Source organism: Pagrus major, chromosome 15 (genome assembly GCF_040436345.1).
Source record: "Pagrus major chromosome 15, Pma_NU_1.0".
Classification (NCBI taxonomy): domain Eukaryota; kingdom Metazoa; phylum Chordata; class Actinopteri; order Spariformes; family Sparidae; genus Pagrus; species Pagrus major.
In genome coordinates this window covers 10,926,622-10,941,324 of record NC_133229.1, presented here as the reverse complement: position 1 = coordinate 10,941,324, position 14,703 = coordinate 10,926,622, and the positions used below count along the sequence as shown (strand labels likewise).

Below are 14,703 nucleotides of genomic sequence, written 5' to 3'. Positions count from 1 at the left end.
GATTTGTACCAAACAAGCAGGTTTTCTTACATCTAGAGAAAAAGATTTGCAGGCCAGTGCATCTCCGCAGCACTACAGTACTTCATTATTAAGCTGTTTTGTTTATATTATTCCTCTATTAAAAAAAAGGGACTTTCTGTGATTTGGATATTGCACTTGGCCATATTGTGATTTGTTTTCTTGCAAATAACTGGATATTTCTGAAGAGATAAAAGCATGTTCTTTAAAATAAAGTATAGAAATGGAGGTTTAACATGGGAATCTTATTTTCCACAGCCACAGTTGACAGCTGTTACTAAACGTGGAAACAATGAAAAATGATACTTGTTGACCATTTTTGTTGTATGTTTTATTGTAAAAATCCAGGACATTTTGAACAGCAGTAATGTTTCTCAGAGAGAGGCTCCTGGAGGTCTGCAGTTTTCAAGTCTCCCACCTCCAACGTCTCCTGAGCACAATTAACCAATAGATGGCACTAAAACACATCTTTGATGAGCTAAAACAAAGACTTAATTTTATCACATTTACTTCACTGTATTGAAAGTCAAAATATAAAGCTTTATAAGGACAGAATAATAAATAATTTCTACTTATTGACTAAATAAGTAAATGTCTCTTGTTACAGCACCGTACACAGGTTTAGTTTTTTTTTTACAGTATATCTTGATCTTAAAAACTCACAACCAATGGTTTATAATAGCTTTGCAGATAAACTGGCCTGTTTAATGTGGTTGCTGTGCCATCCATCTGCTGCTTTCTACCACATTACCTGAGCAGAAAATGGAGGCTGGAGCACCTGTTGTCTTCAATTTGAGGTCTCTGATGTGATTCTCACTTTGTAAACTAACCCAGATCAGCTCTGATCTAAAAGCCCTGACCTCAATTTTTGAAGAAATGCTACATCTTTAGCAAGACAGCAGACTCTGCCTGTGAGTTCATAATGAAATTCTCCATGTTGATGGTCATGTGGCTCCCTTCAAGCATCCCTTCATCTTAATGTGATAGGCGTAGAAGCCAAGGGAGTGAGGTTTTTTGGTGGAGGTTTTCTGGGTCGAGTTGAGGTGTGAAGCCAGAGTCTGTGACCTGTAGAAGTCGGCGCTGGCGTGGCAGCAGCCGCAACGGCTCAGCAGCAGGCACACGTCCCTCCTGAAAGCCCGTGTGAAGAGCGTGTACAGGAAAGGGTTGCAGAGGGAGTTGATGGGATAAAAAAGGATGAGCAGGATCTTTGAGTGAGACACGGTTATGAGGGGCATACGCAGGGCTGCAGAGATGGCAAAGAAGGAGATCGGCGCCATGCACACAAAGTCGGTGAAAATGAGCACAGCCATGCGCTTGGCAATCTTGGTGTCTCCGTGACGGGTGGAGTGCTCCGGGTTGTGAACGCTCAGATATATGCATATGTAACAGTAGCAGACCACCAGGAAGGCGACGACATTGAGGATGAGCATAGCCACCACGTACACCTGAGAGCCCAGAGTGTCGATGTCCATGGGCAGACAGATGCTCACTCTGCTGTAACTGCTGACCCCCACAAGAGGGAGCAGGGCAACCAGCAGAGAGAAGCCCCAGCCTGCCCCCATAATGGCTGCCACATGGTGCATCCGCAGCCTCTTGTTCACATGCATGGCGTTGGTGATGGTGTGCCAGCGTTCGAGGCTAATCACAGTCAGCGTGTATACTGACAGCTCGCTGGCAAACACCGTCAAAAACCCTGCAATGCCGCATCCGGGCCCCGTCTGCCAGTCTGTGGCATGGTTGTAGTACTCGTGATGGGAGTGGTAGTCCATGAAGGCGATGAGCATCAGGTAGAGCCCCATGCAGAGGTCAGCGACAGCCAGGTTACACATGAGGAATCTGGAGATGGTCAGCTTGTTGTGGCTGATCAGCAGGATGATCAGAACAGCTAGGTTACCGGTCACAGCGAAAACCGTGATGATCCAGGTGAGACAGCGCAGGAAGGGAAAGCCCAGCAGGTCCTCACAAGGGTTAAAGGCGTCCGGCTTTGGCAAGCACTTGACAAAGGGGTTGTTTAGACAATCCAGCTCCAGATCTGGATACTGAAAGTTGATGTCATCGATTAGATTCATGCCATCTGCGGTGGGATCTCTGAAACATACACAGATGTTAACATCAGGGCTGAAACTGACGACTCTTCATTATTGAATAATCTGTCGGTCATTTTCTAGTTTACATCCCTGAGAGGGCAGTGGAGTAACTTACATTTCAGGTCTGCTGAGGTCACAAAACTTTGTGGAATTCTTTAAGGCACTTTCCCTTTAAACCAACAAAAGAAGTTAAAAGGTTAGACCGCACAAAATGTCAATAAACTCTGCTGCTAATTACCAAACCACTGATGATCTGTATTCATTGGACAGGGCTTTTGTTCTTTATGCAGATGCGAATGGATTTGTTACATCCCTGGCATCCGTCCTCGGTTACCTTTGTTTCCGGCGCCACGTGTGGAAGGCGCAGCAGTGGCTCGGGTACGTGAGCTCAGCCTCCATCAGCTCAGCCAGGCTCTCCAGCGGAGGGAGAGTCTTCAGTGCGAAGGCTGCGCCGGCTTTCAGGAACCTCACCTGCCTCAAACCTTCAGGGGGGAGGGATCTCAGAGCTGTGGAGGAAACATCCCTGAATCACACACGGAAGAGAACGCAGACACATTTCAGGGAGGATTAGTGAAATAAGTACTGATGAAACACAGTATTTTAATCAGGTGTTAGACTTCCACAAGAACAGAACTGGCTGGGATTTCACATGTATTTAAATTTAATTGGAGGGTAATAGAGTCAGTCTTTCTCACAAGAAGAGCCATTATTTTGGTGTTTTGTTGATGGTGGCAAGAAATGCTGTTTCAGGCAAATCTGCTGAGTCTCCCATGGGTTTCCATTCAGTTCTGGTGACTGCAGCAGCCAAGCACTAATTTACAGTGTTTTCATATTCATAGAGCCAATGAGTCAATCACACTTTTTCCTATAAGAAGCTTATTCACAACTAAAATGCTGCGTCACAGAACGCAGGTTGTAATTACTGACATTTTCTTTACGCCTGAATATATTTTATCTCGGACAAAATAACATTCAGGATGTAGTTTGCGTCCTCGTCTGACTCCTTCCTTTGAACCTGACATTAATCAAATACATAAACACACAGAAATGCCACACTGGGCCCTGCAAAAGCAAAAAGGAAGACCTTTGGCATTCTCTGTGTGTCAGACTAAGACTAAGAGGAAATTTCATATCTGCAACACAGGACGGCTCGCAATCAGAGACCTTGTGAGCTCCGTGCTCCGCAGACCAGCCTATTTGCTCACTAATCAGTATTCAGCAGTCCTGCCTGCTTTGTTGGTTGTTTACACAGACAGGCTGTCACTGCCCTAATGTTTATACAATAAAATGATAAACATTGTTATGAATATTAATCTCGCCTCATTGGCCCAGTTCAAACATGGCCGCCGTAATGCTGTTGATTTAAACAACAGAAGATAGAGAATTTACGGTCGTCCACTGGTACAAGTCAGCTTTGCCACAATCATATATTTGCTGCTTTTAGATTAGATTGATTCATGTTCAGCAATGCTGGACAGTTTCTAGGTAAACTGACTCAAGTGCAGTTTTCATTTATACATATACGTACATTTTATGGCTCTGATTGGTTCAGCTGACTTCTGCAAAATGGCTATTTTCTTTGGTTGTATTGGCTTTATGAAATCACTACCAATTATGTGACTCACAGAAAACTGGGACCTGTTGCTCCTTCAAAAGCGTCTTCTTGGATGTCCCTGAGATACGTGTTGTCTCTCAAAATCCTGCAAAAGACACAAAAAAAGCGTGTGACCTCTGGTTTCAAACTGTGGTTTTACAGTTAGTATCCAATATGAAAGTAAATTTAAGTCGACACATTAATGGCCGAACCGTGCCCCAAACCATTTTTCATCTACTTTTTGTTTTCTTCACTTGACACTGAGGAAGATGAGTGTTATTTTTAGACTGCAGGGTGTCTGCACACATCTCGTCCCCATCAACATTCAGCAGTACGGGGCAGAGCAAGAAAACAACGGGGCATCCAATCTTTGTTTAGTCTTACATAACGTTTGTTTACTGGTACACTGGGATTCTATGATTAGAAAAACAAAAGCCCTAAACCTGAACAACATAATGTATCATTTTGTTATATTAGTGATAGCTTAGTATGGGAGAAAAAAGTCTTGATTATTAAAATGCTTACAGCGTGTTGAGCTTGGTTCCATTGAATGCGTGAGCTTTGATTTCTGTAAAGCTGTTTCGAACCAGGTTCCTGTCAAGGACACGATGTTAGATACCTCAGTTTGTTATTCAAAACAACTGATTGCCAAGGTCAGAGAACTGAACATCCTATTATATAAGCATATTGAGACACATCCACATACATTCTTAACAAATGGTGACAAAGTGTTTTCTCCATAATACGGCAACAAAAAGAGTTTTGCTCCTGTACTCACATGTCAACATACTCCTCTGTGATACCTTGGAAGCAGTTGGCCGGGATGATGTCGACCCTCATGTTATCTGCCATTTCTCTGCACACAGAGGCGATAACACTCACATGGGGCTGTTTGGCTAAAATTATCAGTCAGACAAAATTATGTATATGCATGCAATAAAAAGGAGCAGTTTGATGAACTGTGACCCAATTCGAGGATGTGCGGCAGGGTCGGTGGCATCGGGACATCGACAGATAAAAAGTAAAATTGGACTCAGAATAAACAACTTGAGTTAGACCTTGAAGAAAATACAGTCTTCCAACGTTCAGAAAGAAGCTAATCCAGTTCAGAAATGCACTGTTTCTAAATGCGATTACTCACAGGATAATATTTGGCACCAGGGAAGCGATAGTTGTGAAGTCTGGGAAGTGTATCAGCCCAGTGTTAGAGATGCTCCTGTGAAGACGAGCATCAAAGACAGATGATTATACGCAGATAAGAACAAATCTTCAAAGTGCCCACAAAATGTCAAAATGAGTTGCAGATCGTCTCAAGTTTGTCAGAGAAAATTTTAGGAACTATTTCTGGGAAAACATTCCAGGTTAAATTTATCATATCAGGTCACCGCCTGCTTGGGACCTATGACGTGTTTCTTCACATTTAACTCGAAGCAATGAATACTGAAAGGGTAAAAACAGCTTCAGATTGGCATATTTTGCATAGAAAATAGGGGTTGTGAGGGAACATCTGCAGCCTCAAACCGTGGTGGGTTGAACAGCGGAAAATTGCCACAATAAAATTACTGCAAAGTAGTGAAGATGTACGAATAGTCCACACAGGCGAGTGATCAGAGCAGCCGCAGCTGTGCTGTTATTAGCCGATAAATAGAAGAAAAATGACAATAAAGAAAAGAAATGTAAAAAATTAAAGCACTGGAGGTTGAGTTACCTTGACTTCAAAACACTGGATCCTACAATTCCTATAATGCAACTTTTTCACTAGACTCTCCCTGCCTGTTAAATGCTCTCATTTCTGTCATGTTTCTGCCGTTCTTTTGGTAAAATGTTTGACAAAGAGCAGATAAGAGCAAATACTTTTTGTCCAATATTTGACAAAACCCCCTCAGATAACTCAGTGGCTGGAGTGCTCCTTTAATAACATCCACTTATCACCATTTATTTCCCTTGTTGATACAGTTAGTTATTCAACACTGTTACGGGGTTGAATACTCCTTATTGGCTTTTCCCAGATCTTTATTTCTACTTGTGATGTTTCTCTTCATAGGGACAAGTACACCGCATGAACCAATGCAAAACATACACATTACTGCAATTCCACGTCACTATATGATACAGTAGCAAGACTAAAAGTAGAGACATATACTGCTGTAAGGCTGTACTAGACACAGCAGTGCTCCGAGCTAACATGCTGATGTTTAGCAGCTATAATATTTATTTAGTTTAGCGTGTTTCCATGCTGGCATTGCTAATTGAAGCAAATACATAGTAAAGCTGAGGCTGATAGAAATTCAATTATCTTTCAAGTATTTCATCGCCAGCCTGAGTGACATATAAAGAATGAAAGTTTTAAAAAGTATGAAGTGGGAAATGAGACCTCCCCCGTCCCTCTCAGGTGCCTTTACGGACCTGTGGAGGCTTTGTTGGAGTTGTTTAAAGCTGCTGGACTGTAGATTTCTTTGTAAAGGACTCGGGTCAGATATTCAGCAAGGATGTCACTTTATGCACGTTCTCGTGTGCCTCAAGAGCAACAGTAGCTAACGTTAGTTTAGAAATGGAGTCCGCTAACAGACTAACTAACGACCGGCTTGCAGCACAACAGAGCCCCTTTAAAGAATCGCAAAAGTTATTACAATTTATTCTGAGGGTAAAAAGATGTACGTACTGAATTAAAAATGTCAACTCACAGCTGGGGTCAAAGTCATCAGGGTTATATTTCAGTAAATATTGACTTATTTGTTGGAAACGTTAGAATGGAATAACAAATAAACAGCTGACACACTGCAGAGCTCCAGTATCCACTTATCTAATGGAATTTTACCCATTTATGTAATGATGTCTTGAACAAAACCGCAGACCAGAGGCAACTCAAGGATGTCCACTAAATTCCATATAAAGTCATGTCAGTCTGAACAATGCTCAGCTTCAGAGGAATGAGATCATAATTGCTGACCCACCTGCTGGTCGACGGGGTTTAAACAGGTGGATAATGACAGAGTAAAACACAATGACTTACAGATATTCCAGCTTTGGCAGGTCAGTGAAGGCCCCTTTCTCAATAACCCTCAGACTGTTGATGTTCTGCACCGAGCTGCAGGAATAAAAAATGAGGAGAAAGTCTCAGTAATTACAATATTGCTGTCAGCGAGCTGTCAACAGACAAACACGGCGAAGCCCATTCACACGTCAGCCGCACGGAAAGTCAAGGATTAAACAAGCCGCTTTGTAATTGAGAGGCTAATCCTGTGCAACTTAAATGAAATGCAAAAACGCATACCAGCTGTTGAAATGAATAATTGCTTTCATTGTCAGTTTGAGTTTGACGTGCGGTGGAAGGTAAGGTGTCACTTACATTTGAGCCAGGCTGTGGAGGGAGAGGAAGGCATGTCTGTGTATCCGCGTGACACGGTCGCTCTGGGAAATCTCACTGTGGCACAAAGAAAACGGTTTCGCATCAGTCAGCAGATTAACAAGAGCGGGTAAACAAATTACTCTGGAAACGTCTCGCACATCAAGGAAGTGAATGAGGAGAAAAATATTAAGATTGACACAAGTGGTGGATTTCTTCCCTTCCTTCCTTCTTGACACACTTGCTTTAGAAATAGGACAAAGTTGATTGATATTGGGATGCAACGCACGAGGGAAATATTAAAATACCAACAACAACGATTCATACTTCTAGGGCACCACACACACACACACACACACACACACACACACACACACACACACACACACACACACACACACACACATATGCTTCATCTCATGTTTGGAAAGGCTCCAAACATACATCAAGGATGCATCTGGGCCACAAAGACTAAGTGAACACTTTTAAAAAGGGAAGACTCAACAAAGACCTGCAGAGACAAACTAAAGTCAACAAGACTCCTTGATTCGTCCTTGAACACGTTTGTCTTCTCAGAGACGCTCGTCGGCTTCTTATTTCGCGCAATTATCGTTTTCAAGACTCTGCTGTAATCAGGCGGCACTTCTGCCGGGTTAACGTCGCTCTGCTTCCATTTCAAACATGCAAACAAACAAATTAAACGACTCCATCTGTAGTGCTTTGATTGCATTATGTATAGTGTCATAATTAGCGCTCACAGCTCGTTCAAAGGCGTCGTCACATGATCACCTAGACGAAGCCGGCGTGTCTGGTTTTGCGTCACACAGGGCTCCTCGTGTCATTCTACCTTGACCTGGCCTTTATTAACTGAGGGATCCCAGCTTTAGGACTGTAACCTCTTTTAAGCTTGAATGTATTTTATCTCTTCAAACCATTCTGTGATAGAGGCAAAAATTGGGACATAATGAACCTATCGCACGGAAGTACTGTAAGCATCTGAGGCTGATAAGACTCGTCCCTGAGGAGCAGACAGAGCAAAGTCAAACACACTCGACACTTTCAGTGGGAGAGTGATTTCACCACGGGCTAACAAACGTTATCCGCTCATCAAACTGTTAGTGATATATTAATTAAACGGTGAGGCCCATTCAGCGAGACAATTCGGGCTAATGTTGTAGCTTTAGGACTGAGCGTTTAGCGGCTATAAACACGATAAAGATGAGATGTAATTAATCAGCAATTAGGATGAAAAGATGTCGTGTATTCTCTCATCTGTCTGTTTTCAGAGCGACATATCACTCAGCTCTAATTGGAACTTGCTGAAATGTGTAGTCCAGATTACATTTAGGTGATGATATTTCTGGTCTCGTTGAAATGTGTAAAGATTGAACTGTTTTTAAGGCTTTCTTCTTTTCAAAAGATCACGGTTACCAAAGAATATCTTCCTCCTGATTCATGGATACAGTCACCTTTCACAAGTAGCATAATATAACAATCACATCTACACTGACCAACTTTTTTTTTCTGATTACTGAATGCTTAAGTATGTGTCACATCACATTCACATTACATGATTACGACCTTAGTTTCATATCAGGAAGTGGACGACAGGGTGATGGAGCGAGACTGTGTTCCAACATTTGTAAGAGTGAAACCACTGGATATTTTAAAGGAGACCTTGGGACATCTTCAGCTGCGTATGTAGCGACCAAAGCTGGTATCTTAATCAAAAACACAATCTTTTCCTCACCCTAACCACATGGTTTGTGCGCCTAAACCTAACCAGACCATAGGCACAGCGCCAACACAACATAAGGCTGAAAACTGAACCCAAAGAAATGTTTTAAAGAAAGTTTTGACGTGTCCATGGTTTGCAGAAACACTGGCCAACATTGCTAACATTTATTCCAGTGATCGGGTTGGTTAGGCACATGATAATTTATGCATGTGAAACTTTAAGAAAACTAGAAATAAAAAAACTCCAGAACAAGACATCAGTGGAAATAATGAATAGTCATAAACAAATGTTCACTTATTGTATCGGATTCAAGCATCTGGTAAATACCTGATGTAATAGCTGAGTCTGTTTTAGTCACAGTTAAATGGGTCACAACAGGAATATATGTAATAAGATTTATAAGATTGTGTTTTTAATGATCAAACTGACTAAATATTATTACATATTCTTCTTAAACTACACTATTATAAAGGACATGATATCACAAAGGCACTGAAACAATGTATACATACAGCATACTGTGCACTGCTGCAGTGTGTTGTTTTTACTGTCTCTGCTCCTTACTGGTGCTACAATACGCTCCAACATATGTGGATATAATCGTTAGATCTAACACTTTATAAATGACAGAAAAACAGGTGGTGCTACAGTTTGTTTTCAGCGCTCATGATAAATTATTGATAATATTACTGTGAAGTGTTTATGAAGTGTCAGTCAAATAGGTAGGTTCAGTTCAGGTTAAGTCATATTTCAAGACATACTGCCTTAATAAGTTAAATACCGTGATGGAATGTAACTAACTACATCTACTCAAGTACTTTACTTCAGTACAGTTTTGAGGTATTTGTGTTTTACTTGGGTATTTCCATTTTATGCTACTTTAATCCTCCACTCCATTTTAGAGAAAAAAAATTGTAACTACTTTTTACTCCACTACTTTAGTTACTAGGTACTTTGCAGATTACATGCTTCATCAGAGCTAGATTAGTGCTTTTTCAATTACTCTATTTTATCTGCAATGGAAACTTTTACTCCAGTACTACTCATATGAGTGACCTTCACTTTCACAAAAGCAATACTTTAACACGATATCTTTACTTTAACTCAAGTTTACTGGTTTAACGCATTACTTATCTCAAGTCTGAATATTTAGCATTCTCAGCCGATACCATCAACTGTACATCAGCAGGGCTCAACCCTGCTTTAATGTGACACTAACTCACCTACAGTTTATTTCTTCAGCCAACAAAAACAATAAAAGAAAGAAATCAATGAACTTACATTATGGTAATGTTGATGAGCTCCTTGAAGGCATGAGTGGGGACCTCTTTCAATGGCAGATGAGTGAGCCTTCTGTAACATTCATAAGTAAAGCTGTTAACTGCACATTCACACTTATGAATAAAAGAAAAGACAAAAAATGTCTCCTCAGATTGTTATTCAAAATTACATCTATAAATCATAAGTTAGTTCCTTATGGGAATATTAGAGTTACAGGAAGGGGAATAAAAGTGACTCAAAGTTAAGTTAGTGAGAAGTCACACACAATAAGTCACAAAAAGTTCACAACTACCACAAGAGCTGCGAGAGGCTCAGTGTGAAGTACTTGAGATTTCATACTGGACATCCACCAACACTGCGGCTTCAAAGTTACTTTACTTACAGTCGTGTCACGGATGCTGGTCCTGCCCGGGAGGCCAGCTGAGTGGCCCTGCTGCAGTGGAAGGTGTCGGCGCTGCAGCGGCAGATGGTCGGACAGGTAAAAGCGCAGCAGGAGCGCGCATGCAGGACACCGGACAGCGCGACCAGGAGCCAGACCGCCCGGGGAGCCATGTGTGACACCGGGCCACTCTCTACGGGATTCACACACTCTGCTGAATCTCCTCAGAGTTTAAGATTATAACACCACTCTGACAGTCTAACACGCCAGGCCAAGACTAAATCACGTCCCTGTCTGTGTTTTCCCACTTGCTCTCTCAATGAGGTTCAGGGTGTGCTGCTGCCTTCACGTGCTGTCGTAATTTGGGAGAACGCTGCTCGAGTGGAAGAGCCAACAAAGTGAAAAGCAGAATTTTCTTTGACAGCTGAGCTGCAGAGTTGTGACGTTTAGTGGGCGGAGACCAAAGAGCTCCGTCAGATACTGGTGATGTGGTGAAGTCATGCTGTCATTATTTGTGTATTACACAGTAAATACATTTTCTAGGGTGGAGAGTATCTGTTTGTATTTACAATAATTACAAATAATATAATTTAATATATATATTATATAATACTATGAATAAGTATGACAGGCTATAAGGTGACGCATTCAATTATACTGACAAACACTACATTAGCCAAAGTAAATGTAGCTCCATCATTAACATTAATATTTTGCTCCCACATCACAATAACAATTCATACTAAAATAACAGTTTTAAGAGCCATAACACTACATAACACTAAGAGCCATATTTTAGATTTAAAGACATAAAATCTAGGAATTCTGCTATAAATGACAATGACAATGTCCAAACCCAGAGAAATACACAAGTTTACTCAAGGCAAGGTTCATCCGCACCAAACAGCCAGATTACTCGACTGTACACTAGCCTTCAAACACTAGACACAAACTTCAGCCTGTCAGTGGCAAAAACAATCACTTTTCATGGACTTAACCTTTACAGCTGCAGTTGCCCCAAAGGATTACACTGCACCATTGCAGTGGTGTTGCGGCTGCCAACCAAAGTGATCTACTGGACCGATTCCACCTTTGGTAAGTATGAATCATTAATACACCAAAATATGTAAACATAGGGCCCAGGTTTAAAAAATAGCAGAATTCCCCTTTAATTGTGTTCCCTTAAAATGAAAGAAATCAAAGATCATATCAGAGAAAAGTACAAAGACACTTTCATCAAAGTAGGCTCCTGCTGAAGTTGCAGCTGCCTCTTTTTACTTATGACCTGGCCTACTCTGCAGCACAATGTGTTTTTATGTTGACTCATAGAAATCTAAATATTAATTCACAGAGGGAGAAGCAGTGACAACTGGGACTTTAAAAAACGTGTAATGAATTGCAACCCGGCCTGCAAAGGTAGCAGTAACAGAGTGGTTGTTCAGAGTATCCTGTGTCTGCAGACTGAAAACCACAGGAACAAAAAGTCCACCTCGTTAGTTTTATTTCTCAGGGCTAACTGTAGGTTTGCTGTCAGTTCAGCAGTGGCTGTTTCTGCAGTGAGTAACAGGTGCCACAAATCCTTTTAACTGTGTCTAGGATGAAGATGAAGCTCAGGATGGATGCTGTAAAACGACATTTGCTTTTACAACACCTTTCATGTCAAGAGACAACACAACCGAGCCGAGGTCTCATTTACACCGGTTCGTCAAACGAAAAGCTTCGTGTCGGCCGAATCTCCTCTGCTGTCACCGACCCTGACCCCATTTATGTCTTTCTCATCCTGCTCCTCACCCTGCCACTGTGACCCATGTCAACAGAGCAGCAACACCTTCTTCTCACTGCTGCTTTGTTATAATCACACACACTCACACACACACACGCACGCTCAGATCCCTGGAGAGGCTGCTGCCCAGTACTGTTTACCAAGACTTTCACATTCCCTGCGAACCTCTCAGCCGAGAACAGTGTCAAATTCCACCGTGTTTAACCCTGTAGAAGAAAAACATCACTCTGACAGGGAGCGAGAGACTAATTCATGCAAGTGGACCTCTATGAATAAGCCCACGTCTTCATGCAAACCACCACGCTGTGCATCAAATCACACCTAGAAGGTCACGCGCAGCAGGGAGACACTTTCAAGAAAAAGCATACGGACATTTTCAAAATTAGAGTTACATCACATTAAGATTTCATAATTGCTTGTCACAATGTGAAAAATAAGTGGTTACACCTATTCTAATAGCTGCAGTGAGCCAAGAGTTAGATTAATGCTGCTTTTCTCACATTAGCTGTGCTTTAGTAGCCAGCCCTTTGCCTGCTTTATTGGATTTATCGGCATGGCTGGAACAGCTAATGCTGAAACTACTCTTTGGATAATACTCTGTTAAATTGCAGTTCATTCAAATGATGTAGGGGGCAGACAGGGGTTGCTGTCTAAAGGAGGTGGGTCAGTAATAATATGTCAAGACTCACGTTTAAAGACCGGCTTCTCAGCAATAATAAGCACATTGTTAATAGTTACACTTTTTACACATTATCCAGTGTAATAAACACGTGTCTAATGAACAACTTCAAATATGAAAGTGTATTAATAAATAACTGCTTAATATAACTCAAATAACCTAAAGCCACGGAAGCACCAAGAGACAACAGACACACACATGTAGAGGGTCCCTGTCACCTCCGACAGACAGCAGGAGTGAAACATTCAGATTGAAAGAGGCTGCGTAGCTGCAGTTATTTTATCTCTCCGCGTCTGTGTTTCATTTTGTAGTTGCTGCTGTGGTTGTTTGTGACTCTCTGTAGTTATTTTGTGTCTCTTTGTGGTTGTTTTGTGTCTCTTTGTGGTTGTATGTTGTCTCTCTGTAGTTGTTTTGTGTCTCTCTGTAGATGTTTTGTGTCCCTCTGTGGTTGTTTTTTTTGTCTCTTTGAGGTTGTTTTGTGTCTCTCTGGGATTGTATTGTGTCTCTTGGTGGTTGCTTTGCCTCTCTTGGTGTTTTTGGCTCTCTCTGTAAGCATTTTGCATCTTTTTGTGGTCGTTTTGCTTCTCTGTTGTTGCTTTTCTTTTCTTGGTAGCCGCTTTGTGTGTCTTGGGGGTCATTTTCATCTCTTATTGGTCATTTTGCTTTGCTTGGTGGTTGTTTTGTCTCTCTTGGTGGTTGTTTTGTGTCTCTTGGTGGTTATTTTTCTTCTCTTTGTGGTAGTTTTGCCTCTCTTGGTTGTCGTTTTGTGACTCTTTCTCGTCACTTTGCTTCTCTTGACGGTTCTTCCTCCCCTTTGTGGTTGTTTATCTTCAGTTTATGGCTGTTTTGTTTCTCTTGAAGGTCCTTTTGCCTCTCTGGGTGGTCATTTTGGAAATACATGCCACCCCTCTGGCCTCGCCCCTCTCATCAGATGTAAGTCCAAAGTACAAGTTTTTCTTTGGGAGCTGCTTCTCATTTTGGTGCAGTTTCCTTTAGTTGACTCATATTATATTCTCAGTCTTAACACGCTGCCCTACAGTTCACCTGAAGAGGACTGAGGTCATGTTTACACTGAGCACGATCGGAGAGTCTCACTCTGTCTGCACTGCAGATTCACTCTCTAACACATTTTCTTCCTTATGTTTGGCCTTGCTGTTGTTTTTGTGCTTTATGGCAGGCATACAGAGAAAACACCGGAAAGTTCTGGTGAGGATGTAAATCTTTGACATGTGAACAGGCAATAGAAGATGTCAGATGGGCTTATTCTTCCTCTTTTTTTGGAGTATCACAGGGACAAATGATAACAGTGTCATTCAGACCTGTGTGGACTGTAGGTGTGATCACACTTCACACTGTCACCTCCACCTACTTTGTCACTGTACAGTATGTTGTTAGAGGCTCCTTGTAAGGCACACGGTGCTTCTTACCTCTGGGTGGTAGGCTGTTGACCTGTCAGCATCCTGCTGGTTATCAGAGCACACAAGGAGAGAGTGAGGAAGGCACATCAACAAAACGCAAAATGACACGACACTGTATGACACGCAATGCAACACAGTTCAACACAAGCTAGCACGAAACAATGGAACACAGACCAACGTGAAACACACATCATAACATGGAAGCACACAAGAATCAGTAAAACACGTCAGGCCTGAAGTCATTACTGAGAGTGGTGGAAACAGCATCGGTGTCAAATGCTGTTTACTTGCTTTCCACACAAAGTGACATTTTCGGGGAGCAAGTTAAAGAGCGAACACACATCAGTGTGGCATTTGAGGTAATTGGAAACAGGGGCACT

At 41.8% G+C, this 14,703-nt stretch overlaps 1 protein-coding gene across 1 annotated transcript; it reads right to left on the bottom strand.

Moving 5' to 3' along the window:
* Nucleotides 1-962: 962 nt before the first annotated feature.
* On the bottom strand, nucleotides 963-10,634 carry LOC141009281 (lutropin-choriogonadotropic hormone receptor-like). Its single transcript, XM_073481807.1, has 11 exons — nucleotides 10,447-10,634; nucleotides 10,065-10,136; nucleotides 7,049-7,123; nucleotides 6,713-6,787; nucleotides 4,841-4,915; nucleotides 4,478-4,555; nucleotides 4,225-4,293; nucleotides 3,731-3,805; nucleotides 2,440-2,628; nucleotides 2,221-2,274; nucleotides 963-2,106 (listed from the first exon to the last, which is right to left on the bottom strand). The coding sequence occupies exons 1-11, from the start codon at nucleotides 10,614-10,616 to the stop codon at nucleotides 963-965; spliced, it is 2,076 nt and encodes a 691-aa protein (XP_073337908.1). The 5' UTR covers nucleotides 10,617-10,634.
* Nucleotides 10,635-14,703: the final 4,069 nt, after the last annotated feature.

Excerpts from the sequence above, each read along its gene's own strand:
- LOC141009281 (XM_073481807.1), bottom strand. The coding sequence starts at position 10,616 with ATGGCTCCCCGGGCGGTCTGGCTCCTGGTCGCGCTGTCCGGTGTCCTG. Across the intron at positions 10,137-10,446 it reads CCAGCATCCGTGACACGACT|AAGGCTCACTCATCTGCCAT; the intron begins GTAAGTAAAGTA and ends TGAATGTTACAG. Across the intron at positions 4,556-4,840 it reads CTGGTGCCAAATATTATCCT|AGAAATGGCAGATAACATGA; the intron begins GTGAGTAATCGC and ends CTCTGTGTGCAG.